This window comes from Chlorocebus sabaeus, chromosome 11 (genome assembly GCF_047675955.1).
Source record: "Chlorocebus sabaeus isolate Y175 chromosome 11, mChlSab1.0.hap1, whole genome shotgun sequence".
Taxonomy (NCBI): domain Eukaryota; kingdom Metazoa; phylum Chordata; class Mammalia; order Primates; family Cercopithecidae; genus Chlorocebus; species Chlorocebus sabaeus.
Genome location: NC_132914.1, coordinates 122,295,111 through 122,308,468, shown reverse-complemented (window position 1 = coordinate 122,308,468; position 13,358 = coordinate 122,295,111). Strand labels below are relative to the sequence as shown.

At 46.0% G+C, this 13,358-nt stretch overlaps 1 protein-coding gene across 1 annotated transcript in view; it reads right to left on the bottom strand.

Moving 5' to 3' along the window:
• Positions 1–520: 520 nt before the first annotated feature.
• The window catches only part of BRI3BP (BRI3 binding protein), a 38,046-nt gene continuing 25,208 nt past the window's right edge, over positions 521–13,358 (bottom strand). Inside the window, exon 3 of the mRNA XM_037995119.2 lies at positions 521–6,659. Within this exon, the coding sequence (XP_037851047.2) occupies positions 6,220–6,659 (440 nt within the window). The 3' untranslated portion in view covers positions 521–6,219. The remainder of the gene's footprint in view (positions 6,660–13,358) is intronic.

Here is a 13,358-nt window from a genome sequence, read left to right as displayed (position 1 = left end):
CCATCTCTACTAAAAATACAAAAATTAGCCAGACATGCTTGCTTGAGCCCAGGAGATGGAGGTTGCAGTGAGCTGAGATCTTGCCATTACACTCCAGCCTGGGTGAGACTGTCTCAAAAAAAAAAAAAAAAAAAAAGGAAAAGGATTTTTAGGACCTGAGAAAGCAGCATGGGTACGCGGGGTGGGGTGGAGAGGCGCACATCATTGTGCTAGGACTGTCAGATTTGGCAACTAAAAATACAGGAAACTTGCTTACATTTGAATTTCAGATGAGCAGCCAACACTTCTACAGTATACTAAAACACCACTGGTTGTTTATCTGAAATTCAAATTTAACTGGGCATCCTGTATTTTATCTTGCAACCCTACCTCCAACTGAACACATAAATTCAAGGTTTTATGACTCTTCTCAGATTGAGAATAGAACCATAGAATCCTGGTTACATATCAAAACTGGGGAAACTCCACAAATGTTTGGTTAGAAGTGATGAAATATATTTTAAAAGTCCATACAACAAAATTACAATAAACATTTATTAAGCTGTAATTTTCACAATATTTTAATTCTGCTCTGAGATCTACAAATATCTCTACATAACACCAAAGCCAGTGATTTAATAAATAAGAGGAATGTATATATCGCTTTGCAAAAAAATATGCCTGATACATTTATCTGTATATAATTGTAGAATCAATTTCCCAAGGCTCATGAAACTAAAGTGCACACACACACACACCATGTACACACACACACTATTTAAATCAAATTGGTTTATATTAAGTGCCAAATTAAATGCTATACAAAATTTATAACCAGATACACAAAATATGAAGTCAATCATGACTCCACTGTTGATAATGGATACTATACCTCACAAGTGTGATTTCCAGTTAAGAAGAGGGAAACAATTGCTTCATTGGATTTTTAGTGTGTGCTAATTACCATCACCATCACAAGTTAATCAGTTTAATTACATGGTATTCAGAGATTAAACACATGCAGATATTAAATGGACACTACAATAAAACCTTTAAATCTGCAAAAAGACATTAGAACACATGGTCAGTAACACGCTGCCACAGCTTTTCAGTAGACAAGGCAAATGGCAATCAGCGTTTTAAGCCACAAGAGAAAAACTGGTACTGGTGCACCTCCTACATATCAAGGAAAAGCAAAACACAGAATAATTTAATATGCTGAATAAAATTTGTTTACACCAGATACTATACATCATACTGATGGTTGTCCAGTATGAATTTTAAGGGTATTGTGTTAGATTCTGCAAAATGTATTCCTATTATTCACAAGTGAGGAGTCAAAGTCCAACTATTCAAATGGCCATAAACAAAAATGTTGCAGAAGGTATAGATCATTAAAACTAAAAAGTCGGGAGTGGGTCAGCTGACCCCTTAGGAGCCTCAGGAATTCCTTTAACACTAGATAGATGGCAAGAGCCGGCTTTTTGGTTAAGTCGGCCAGTTCGAAACCTGCTGGGGAGAGGTTAACAGGTGTCAGCTTGTAAGGCAGATGTCATTCATCAAAAGCATCTTAAGAAGTAGCGGCGATCGCAAAAATGAAGCAATTCAGGATTTCCACTAGCGACAAATTGCATTAACCATGTCTAGGCCATTTGACAGCTGTTATTCTTAACTGCTCCATAAGCCTGCTGAATCACAGGGCCAGATGAGTGAGTAAGCTGCTCACATCCTCTCTGCAAGGCAGCCCTCCCGGGCGTGTAAAAAGTCATATTACAGTCTTCCTAATCACTGACCCGAACCTTTGTGTTCTCAGTTTCCCAGAGGGGGCCACACCACTTGGTTACCACCATCACAGTCATAAAGACATAGTCCCAGTTCCCTGACATCGCTGCCTCCTGACTCCTGCATGAGACAGGCTCTCATTTCTGGGGAAAGTGTATTAAACACCTTTCAAAGGCATTCATCTCCCCTTTGTGAATTAAGACACAGGCACGATTCACAAGGCCCGCTTCCCAGAAATTCTATTGCTGTGCTGTTACCGGAAATGATATGGGGGCTGAAACCCAAAGCAAAAGAAACCAAAGGGCGGGTAATGCCGATTGGTTTTGGAAAGTAAGTGTGTGTGTGTGTATGTGTGTGTGTGTGTCTGTGTATATATAAATATATATACACACACACACACTTTTTTTGAGACAGGGTCTCAATCTGTCGCCTCGACTGGAGTACAGAGGTGAGATCTCAGTTCACTTCAACCTCTGCCTCCTGGGTTCATGCAATTCTCCCACCTCAGCCTCCTGAGTAGCTGGGACTACAGGAACCCGCCACCACACCCCGCTATTTTTTTTTGTATTTTTTTGGTAGAGACGGGATTTCACTATGTTGGCTAGGCTGGTCTCGAACTCCCGACTACAAGTGATCCACCGCCTTGGCCTCCCAAAGTGCTGGGATTATAGGCTTGAGCCACTGTACCCAGCCTGGAAAGTATATTTATGGAAGGTTTACACTCCACAAAAGCATCTTTGCTAGGGTGTCAAGGAAGAGATCACTGAACCAACCCCAACACGCCCATACAATTGTAGCAATCTAGAGATGGCTGGTCCTTTTCCTTTTCTGGATTATTTTCTGTTCTCAGTAAAACAAGTGTTTATTATGATACTGAAACACTGGGAAATTAACACTGATTAAGATCTTTTAAACACTGAGTCTTAATTATAACAGAACCAGTTTTCATGAGAATGCTTTTACATCACATTCAGTGAAGTGTTGCACTAATATATTCTACAGCCCTGAAGATATAAAAAAGGTTTCTCTCCAGGTATGAGATATGGTACAAAAATACATTTTTCCACATACAAAAGAGAGAAAAAAACAAAGAGATGAGGCAGGTGGCGAGGGGAGGCCCAATCCCAATATCCTACAAGCTTTCATGGAATGGAGAAGGAACCAAAAATCCCCAATTATTTTGGGGTAAGATGTGCCCCAAAAAAGGTAAAATATATGCAATAAAACCCAGGTTTATTTCAAATCTAGCATCTAGGATTTCTATCAGAATTTCAAATAAGGTTCTACCCTGAGGTGACACCTACTAACTGTAGGTTCTTTCATTAAAAATGAAGACATCTTTCACCAGAATGTATCAAGCTATAAAATTGGCTTCAGAGCCTACACTTAGCCAAAGTGGAAAAAAATTGTGCATATTTTCGACAGCAATTTTGAATTGATGCTTGAGGTCTCAATCCACCAGCACCCAGATAACATGTTACCTCCCTCAGTCGAATACGAGTTAAAATGATGATCTTACCGAGATCGCAATAGAGCGCAGTGCCCTTCATGTTTCGAGTAAGAGGGTGGGAGGAGGAATGAAGCGGGTATTACGCGCAGCCCAGTGACAGCTTAAGCCTTAATATGCGGGCATCTCACAATGACCACAAACAAGGGAGGGGCCAAGGCAGGGCCGGCGATCATTGGCTTTGTGCACAGAACACCGGTTTTCCATGGGCTAACATGAGCAAAGCTGTTTTAGTACCTAAATGTGATATAGCCAAATGCACAAAAGGAAAGAAGATGGAGATGACCTCCCGAGTTATTTATACCCTGTGCTAAAATAGATTCATCTACAAGTATCTAAATGACAAAACTAGAATGATTTCAACCCAGTAATCCCGTGTTCCAATGTGCATGGATAAAGATTTGATCCAGGCCGGGCGCGATGGCTCACACCTGTAATCCCAGCACTTTTGGGAGGCTGAGGCAGGCGGATCACAAGGTCAGGAGATCGAGATCATCCTGGCTAACATGGTGAAACCTCGTGTTTTTTAAAAATACAAAAAATTAGCCATGTGCAGTGGCGGGCGCCTTTAATCCCAGCTACTCAGGAGGCTGAGGCAGGAGAATGGCGTGAACCCGGGAGGCGGAGCTTGCAGATCGCGCTACTGCACTCTAGCCTGGGTGACAGAGCGAGACTCCATCTCAAAAATAAAAATAAAAAATTTGATCCAGCAAATAATTTTTTTGAGATGGAGTCTCGCTCTGTTGCTGAGGCTGGAGTGTGGTGGCATGATCTTGCTCATTGCAACCTCTGCCTCCCAGGTTCAAGCAATTCTCCAGCCTCAGCCTCTCAAGTAGCTGGGATCACAGGCACCCACCACTAGGCCCGGCTAATTTTTGTATTTTTAGTAGAGACGGGGTTTCACTATGTTGGCCAGGCTGGTCTCGAACTCCTGACCTCAGGTGATCCGCCCGCCTTGGCCTCCCAAAGTGCTGGGATTACAGGGGTGAGCCACCATGCCCAGCCTGCTCCAGCAAATCTTAAATACCCATGCACATTGAATAAACATGCACCTGAAACAGGTACACGTTTCAGAAAGTGAATGGAACTCTCCAGGAGAGTTTGGGTCCCATCATGTGTACCTTAAAAACAGAAGTCTCATCAACATCCACAAAAACATCTGTATCTGTTTTCCAGATACTTGCACCAAAAATAAAACTTCACAGGAACACTACACAAGAAGTGGCAGATAGCTGAATCTTCTCCAAACTGAGACCTGGACCATAAGGTCTTGATTCTAGCAGGTCTGGCAGGCGTATCTACCAACCTGCACGCAGGGCACTGTGAGTGGGTTGCCAGGGCACATCTGTGGCCAGGTAAGGGCCACAGAGATAGTCGTGATCCCAGTAGCTTCAAAGCTGCAAAATGCTGTGCTTTTTTTTTTTTTTAAGATGGAGTCTTGCTCTATTGCCTAGGCTGGAGTGTAGTGGTGTGATCTCAGCTCACCACAACCTCCGCCTCCCAGGTTCAAGCAATTCTCCTGCCTCAGCCTCCTGAGTAGCTGGACTACAGGCACACACCACCATGCCGTTAATTTTTGTATTTTCAGTAGAGACGGGGGCTTCACCATGTTGGCCAAGCTGGTCTCGAACTCCTGACCTCAGGTGATCCACACTCCTTGGCCTCCCAAAGTGCTGGGATTACAGGCGTCAGCCACTGCGCCTGGCCTAGGGCTTTCTTTTTTAAAAAACAAAGGTCTAGCAAAGGGGCGTTTCTACCAGCCCCTGAGCCACACCTTCTGAAACTCCCTTGCCCAGGATCCCCACAGCTGTCCACATCGCATGTCCCACTCTCTGCCCACAGAGACTGCCTAAAAGGAGGACACAACAGATTTCAGATAAAAAGCACCTGTGTATCGTAAATATTTCAGGAAAAATAATTCAGCTCTTTTCAAAGGCTTGCTTATTGCTGCTAATTGTTCCTGAGAATCTTTCTAAGCAGCAATACACTTGAGAATGTTATTAGCTGCTACTGCTTGTTTTCCTTCTAACGTCCTGAGGAAACCAAAAGCAAAATGAAACAAAAAACCCCTCAAGGCTATAGCTTTTGTATATAGGCCTAGTGAGCAAACTGCAAATTGAGACAAGGAACAGATTCTGGAGCAATCTCCAGTCCTTACACAGGTACTTCCTGGCATCAAATCCCCAGGACATTTCTTGGCCCCTAATTGCATTTTCCTTTTCAAAATGTTGAGGTTAAAATAGATACAACCACAGAGGGGAGAAAATCTCAGGTCTAGAAATGGCGATGTCTTCATTTAGAAATAGGACCGATGGGAGCTTGGCAGGGGTCTCTAGGATCCAAAAGAGGTTGAGTTGCATCCTGCAGCCCAACTGTCCACATTTAGAAGTGACAACATTCATGAACTAAGTCAACATCCACCAAAAATAACATGAAATAAAGCTCACAGTTGGGGAACATGAAAATAACGCACACAGACCTCACCCACCAATCCCCTAAGCTGCGAAAACAAACGCTTGCATTTCAACTTTTCTCAAATGTCAAATTAGCATATTCTTCCCCTCCATGTAAAGTTTTAATAAACTTAACTCAATCTGCCTTTATTAAAAAACCTTACAAAAGATGTATTTAAATGCTTGAAAAAATTAACTGTATGCTCTATGCACAGATAAATTTCTTACTGTACAGCTAAATATGGTTATATCCTTTGTTTAAAAAATATTTCTTTTCCCACTAATGACACTTTGTGTGTAGTTCCACGTCAATGATCTTTCCGCTCTTCTGGAATGTGTCCTGAGAGTTGCCGGGTGGGTGGAAATAGCCTTACACAGCGCCACTTTCTTGCTCAGTCGTGTTTATTAAGATTGTTTGGGGTTTGGCTTTTTTTTCCTCCGTTTTCGTTTTCTGAGACAGCGTGCTGGTAACTGTGGACCCGCCCGGCCGGCTGACCTTCACTTGTCCTTGGAGCGGTCCAGGCTCTCGAGCACCCGGTTGAGACGGATGTTGAGCAGTCTGACCTGCTTCTCCAGGTGCTCCAGCTTCTCCTCCACGCTGGGGTTGCTGGGGTTGCTGGGGCCGCTGGGGCTGCTTCGCCAGTAGAAGCCCATGGGCCCGGTCATGAAGTAGACGGCCACCACGAAGCACAGCGGCAGCACCGCGTTCTCGGGCTCGCCCTCGTACTTGTGCAGGATGTACACGCAGGACATGGAAAACAGGACGACCCGCACGATCCAGAAGAAGCGGCCGAACACCACGTGCAGGACGCTGAAGGTGAAGCCCAGGGTCAGGGACAAGAACCAGTAGGCCAGGAGGACGACGCCGACCAGCAGGAGCGCGCGGGCAGGGCTGCTGGACACCGAGGCTGGGCTGAAATACTGGGACAGGTTGGAGACTGCAGGACAGAAAAGAGGAACAGGGCTAGTTACACAGGGGCCAGGGGTTTCTTGACAAGCTGGAGTTGGGTAGCTTAGCTGACCTGCTGGGCTTAAAAGGCCTTTGCAACAACCCAAGGAACTCAAGGAAGTTCCTCTGTGAAGAGTCACACTAAGCTCCGTGAGGATACACAGGGAAGCCTTTTTTTTTTGAGACCGAGTCTTGCTCTGTTGCCCAGGCTGGAGTGCAATGATGTGATCTCGGCATACCGCAACCTCTGCCTCCTAGGTTCAAGCGATTCTCCTGTCTCAGCCACCCGAGTAGCTGGGATTACAGGCATGCACCACCACAGCTGGCTAATTTTGTATTTTTAGTAGAGACGGGGTTTCTCCATGTTAGTCAGGCTGGACTCGAACTCCTGACCTCAGGTGATCCACCCGCCTCGGCCTCCCAAAGGTGCTGGGATTACAGGCATGAGCCACTGCGCCTGGCCAGGGAAGCCCTTTAAGACGGCCTGCCATATTGAGTTTTAAAAATCCTCTCCATACACTGGTTTCTCTTCAAATCATATACATCTTTCACCTTTAGCCTGGGCAACATAGTGAGACCCTGATATGGACTAGCTCTGTGCTCCCACGCAAATCTCATCTTGAATTGTAATCGTCACGTGTGGAGGAAGGAACCTCGTGGGGGGTGACTGGGTCATGGGGGTGGTTTCCCCATGTTGTTTGTGATCGTGGGCGGGGGTCTCATGAGATCTGATGGTATAAAAGTGTTTGGCAGCTGCCTCCTTTGCTCTCTCTCTCTCTCTCCTGCCGCCTTGTGAAGACGGTGCTTGCTTCTCCTTTGCCTTCTGCCATGATTATGTTTCCTGAGCCATGCAGAACTGTGAGTCAATTAAACCTCTTTTATTTATATATTACCCAGTCTCAGGTTTTTTGTTTGTTTGAGGCTGGAGTGTAGTGGCACAATCTTGGCTCGTTGCAACCTCTGCCTCCCAGGTTCAAGCAATTCTCCTGCCTCAGTCTCCCAAGTAGCTGGGATTATAGGCACATGCCACCATACCCAGCTGCTTTTTGTATTATTAGTAGAGATGAGGTTTCACCGTGTTGGCCAGGCTGGTCTTGAACTCCTGACCTCAAGTGATGCACCTCCTCAGCCTCCCAAAGTGCTGGGATTACAGGCCTGAGCCACTATGCTTGGCCTCGGGTATGTTTTTATAGCAGTGTGAAAACAGACTAATACAGAACCAATCCCTAGAGAACACAAATTTTTAAAAATTTAGACAGGCGTGATAGCATACGCCTGTAGTCCCAGCTACTCAGGAGGCTGAGGTGGGAGGATCACTTCAGGCCGGGAGGTCAAGGCTGCAGTGAGCCAAAATGTGCCACTGCACTCCAGCCTGTTTGACAGAGTAAGACTGTGTCTCAAAAAACAACTTTTGCCTTTTACTAAAACACCTCTGGCAGTGGGGCATAGCCTACAAATTGTCCTTCAGTTTCCATAGTAACAAATGCCCTTCAGGCTGAGCACACAACCACCTAGGATTAAAGCATTTCCTAGCCTCTCTTGCAGCTACATAACTAAGCTTTGGTCAAGGAGAGGTAAGTGGAAGTCTTTTGCAGTAGCTTCAGAGGATTTTCCCTTAAAGTAGCAGGAATGTGTCCTTTACCTCTTCTGCCTGCTGGAACATGGATACAATGGCTGGAATTGGAGCAGCCACTTTGGAACATGAGGTCGGGGAAGGTACTCATGGAGGAACAATACAATGGAAGGTACTTTGGTCCAGAGCACCACATGCATCAGAGCCATCAAACCCGCCTCACCACCTCCCTGAGAACTTTTATATAAGAGGGAAAGAAGCATTCATCTTGGTTAAGCCAATGTTATGTTGGATTTCTGTTTCAGCCAAACCTGATCCTAACTGGCACCCACACACGAAGTTCCATCTCAAGAATGCAGTGAAATGTAAGAGTAGCATCTTCTGTGTGCCTGACTTAAGGAAATTGAAACAAAAAAGTTGAAAGAACAGTAGAATATTCCTTTTGAAACCAACTAGGTTGAACAATTATTTAAAATGCTGCATATTGCATTCTCCATTTACATACTTTTTGGATTAACCCATTTGAAAGATGTACACATATTTCATCATGCATCATCTAAGAATAAAGACATCATTCATCTCAAAACCATGATATTATCATCATTCTAAGAAAATTAACAATTCTAGGCTGGGCACGGTGGCTCATGCCAGCATTTGAGAGGCCGAGGTGGGTGGATCACCTGAGATCAGGAGTTTGAGACCAGCCTGGCCAACATGGTGAAATCCCATCTCTACTAAAAACACAAAAATTAGCCAGGCGTGGTGGCGCACACCTGTAATCCTGGCTACTCGGGAGGCTGAGGCACGAGAATTGCTTGAACCCAGGAGGCAGAGGTTGCAGTGAGCCTAGATGGCACCACTGCACTCCAGCCTGAGACACAGTGAGGCTCTATCTCAAAAAAAAAAATTAATTAATTAACAATTCCATATAATATCACTTGAATTTCCCAGTTATCCAGGAATAGCTGTTTCCTCCCGACCCTCACCAGGACCCAGCAACAGTTCATGTTCTGCATTCGCCATCACTTTAGTCTCCGTTAATCGAGAAGAGACCCAAGACATTTTAGAAACACTGAAATTCTGAAGTCTAATTTTTCCAGGATGGTTTTCTTGCAGGGGGTCCCACATGCTGCAATTGTCTGTTTCCTCATAGTGTTGTTTGACAATTCCAAGGAGAGCTATATCCTAAGCGTAATTTACACAAGCAGCTCTCAAACTTGTGTGATTCCTCCAGGAATCCCCTGGAGGGCTTAGGAAAATAGGTTGCTGGGCCCCACCCCCAGATCTGATTCAGTAGGTTCTGGGTAGGTCGAAGAATCTGCAGCTTTTTTGGTTTCAGACAGGGTCTTGTTCTGTCACCCAGGCTGGAGTGTGATGGTGTGATCTCAGCTCACCGCAACCTTGACCTTTCGGGCTCAAGCGATCCTCCCACCTCAGACTCCCGAGTAGCTAGGACTACAGACGTGCGCCAACACAGCTGCCTAATTTTTGTATTTTTTTATAGAGACAGTGACATGGTTTGGCTCTGTGTTCTCACCCAAATCTAATTTCAAACTGTAGTCCCCACGTGTCCGGGGAGGGACCTGGTAGGAGGTGATTGGATCGTGGGGGTGGTTTCCTCCATGCTGTTCTCATGAAAGTGAGCGAGTCTCACGAGATCTGATGGTTTAAGCGTTTGGCAGTTTATCCCTCGCTCTTGCTTCCTCTCTCTCCTGCCACCACATAAGATGTGCCTTGCTTCCCCTTTGACTTCCACCATGATTACAAGTTTCCTGAGGCCTCCCCAGCCATGTGGAGCTGTGAGTCAATTAAACCTCTTTTATTTATAAATTACTCAGCCTCAGGCATTTCCTTATAGCAGTGTGGAAATCAGCAAATACAGATAGGATCTCGCTATGTTGCCCAGGCTGGTCTCAAACTCCTGAGCTCAAGCAACCTGCCTGCCTTGGCTTCCCAAAGTGCTGGGATTACAGGCATAAGGCACCATGCCCAGCCACATCTGCGCCTCTTACAAGTTTGCCAGGGAGGCTCCTGCTGCTGCTGCTGATCTAAGGGTCACTTTGAGATCCACCGGCTTAGGCGCGATGAACTCTATGCATTTGGGGACAGAGAGGACTATGGGAAGAAGTGTGACACAACCATCTGGAGTGGGCAAGCGCAAATCCAGCGCAGGCCTGAGATGCGAAGCCTCGACCCTGGAGCTCCTCCGGTCAATAACGACACCTACGGCGTGAATGTCTCATAGTTCCCCAGAATGATCAGACTCTGCACGGCGGGCCAGTGTCTAGAGTCCAACACTGTAAACAGCAGCCGTCTCTGGGACTAAAGGTTTGGGGTCACCAGGACTCCCCAGAAGCCAGCGTGTGTTTCCCATACCGTGCCTTCCTGAGGCATCGTGAGCATTTTGACTAAATGTGGTTGACTTGGGAGCTGACTTTCACACCTGTCCCCTGCAGACTGGAGGCTAAACCAGTGTTTCCCAAACCTCTCAGTCTCAAGACCTGTTTGCACTCTTCAGTATTATTGAAGCGTCCCCAGAGCTTTTGTTTATGTGGGTTCTACCTAACTGATATATTTACCAGAGCAGAAAATTAGGTTAGTTTTTAATTAGTTGTTAATTGTCTTTTAAATTTTATTTATTTTTCATTTACTTATTTGAGACAGTCTTGCTCTGTAGCCCAGGCTAGACTGCAGTAGCATGATCTCAGCTCATTGCAACCTCTATCTCCTGGGCTCAAGCAATTCTCTCACCTCAGCCTCCTGAGTAGCTGAGACTACAAGCATGCACCACTTAGCTAATGTTTTGATTTTCTGTAGAGACAGGGTCTCACTATGTTGCCGAGGATGGTCTCAAACTCCTGGGCTTAAGCAATCTGTCTGCCTCAACCTCCCAAAGTGCTGGGATTACCAGCATGAGCCACTGTGCCCAGCCGTTAATAATTTAAAAACATTGCTATCATTAACTCATTTTCAAATAACAACCCATTATAGATGCTAGGCTTTGAGTGTTTGCATCCCCCACAAAATTCCTTTGTTGAAATCCTAACCCCAAAAGTGACGGTCTTAGGAGGTGGAGTCCTAGGGAGGTGATCAGGTCATGGCGGTGGAGCCCCCTTGAATGAGTTTAGTGCCCTTATAAAGAGGTCCCAGATAACTGCTTTGTTCCTTCCATGTGAGACACAGTGAGGCATCTTCTACAAGAAAGGGCTCTCCCCACAGCCTGAATCTGCCGGCACCTTCATCCTGGATTTCCCGCCTCCAAACTGTGAGAAATGAAAATGTCTGTTAGGCCAGGCACAGTGGCTCATGCCTGTAATCCCAGTTCTTTGGGAGGCCAAGGTGGGCAGATCATCTGAGGTCAGGAGTTCGAGACCAGCCTGACCAATATGGCAAAACCTCATCTCTACTAAAAAAACACAAAATTAGCCGGGCGTGGTGGCACATGCCTGTAATCCCAGCTACTCAGGAGGCTGAGGCAGGAGAATCACTGGAACCGGGAGGCTGAGGTTGCAGTGAGCCGAGATTGCGCCACTGCACTCCAGCCTGTGGAACAGAGACTCCATCTCAACAAAAAAAAAAAAAAAAAAAAAAAAAGTCGTTGTTAAGCCACACAGTCTATGGAGTTTTGTTACAGCAGCCTGAACTGACCGAGACAACAGGTTAACACAAAATATTTTTCACGAAAAGCAACTGTTTCGAAAGCAGAACAAACCACAGTGAGAAGAGTAGCAGTGTTCTGAATGTTTGCCAGTCTCTTTGCTATCTAGCTATTTAGAGGAGACCTGGCCCCCAAATACGTTTTTGAATTCAGAGGAACGGAACACCAGCCACAAATATGAGCCATGTTTGTCACCGAAAATTTTCAAGTACTCACAGCAAAAAAGGCAAAAAAAAAAAAAAAGGTGGAATTAATATTTTGTTTAATCCAATATACCCAAAATGCCATCATCTTAACATGGCATCAATATATATGGAAGTAGTAAAGTACCTGCTAAATCCCTGACCTCAGAGACGTGTTACTGGAGAAGAGAGGAACTCTCAAGTCACCCCTCCTAACCAAAAGGGTCTCAGGGACCTCCTGGGGTTCCTTAGAGCATACTTTGAGAAGCATCATCATGTCATCAAGGGGCCAAGATAGGTGATCAGCTGGGAAAGATGCCCAGAGAGGAGAATGGCACCCCTGCCTTCCACCCCTCGGTGACTTCAGTGAAAGCTGTCCTTTAAACCAAGGAAGGGTGGTCCAAAGCAATGTCACTCCCTGAGGCCCTCAAAATCCTAAAGAGAACACGAGTGGCCCTGCATGTTCTGCCTGATGGCCAAGGGGTACCGTCTGACTTCCCTAGTGCTGCCATGGCCAAGTAGCTAAAAAAAAGAACAGAAGGCCGGGTGCAGTGGCTCACGCCTGTAATCCCAATACTTTGGGAGGCCAAGGCGGGTGGATCACCTGAGATCAGTAGTTCGAGACCAGCCTGGCCAACATGGTGAAACTCCACCTCTACCGAAAATACAAAAATTAGCCCAGTGTGGTGGTGGGTGCCTGTAATTCCAGCTACTTAGGAGGCTGAGGCCGGAGTATCGCTTGAACCCGGGAGGCAGAGGTTGCAGTGAGCTGAGATTGCACCACAGCACTCCAGTCTGGGCAACAGAGCAAGACTCCATCTCAAAACAACAACAACAACAACAACAAAATTAGCCAGATTTGGTGGCATGAGCCTGTAATCCTAGCCACTCGGGAGGCTGAGGCAATAGAATCGCTTGAACTCAGGAGGCGGAGGCTGCAGTGAGCCAAGACAGCGCCACTGCACTCCAGCCTGGACAACAGGGCAAGACTCCATCTCAAAAAAAAAGAACAGAAGTTTATTCTCTCAGTTTGTTCGGAGGCTGGAAGTCTGCGAAGAACGTGTCAGCAGGGCTGGCTCCTTCAGAGGCTTGAGGGCGAATCGGCCCAGGCCCCTCCTAGTGTCTGCGGGTTGCTGGCGATCCTTGGCACTCCGAGACTGCCAGACATACTCCTCTCTCTACTCCGCCTTCACGCGGCCTTCTCCCTGCCTGTGTCTGTGTCTAAATTTCCCCTTCATGTAAGGACACCGGTCACATTGGATGTGGGACCCACCC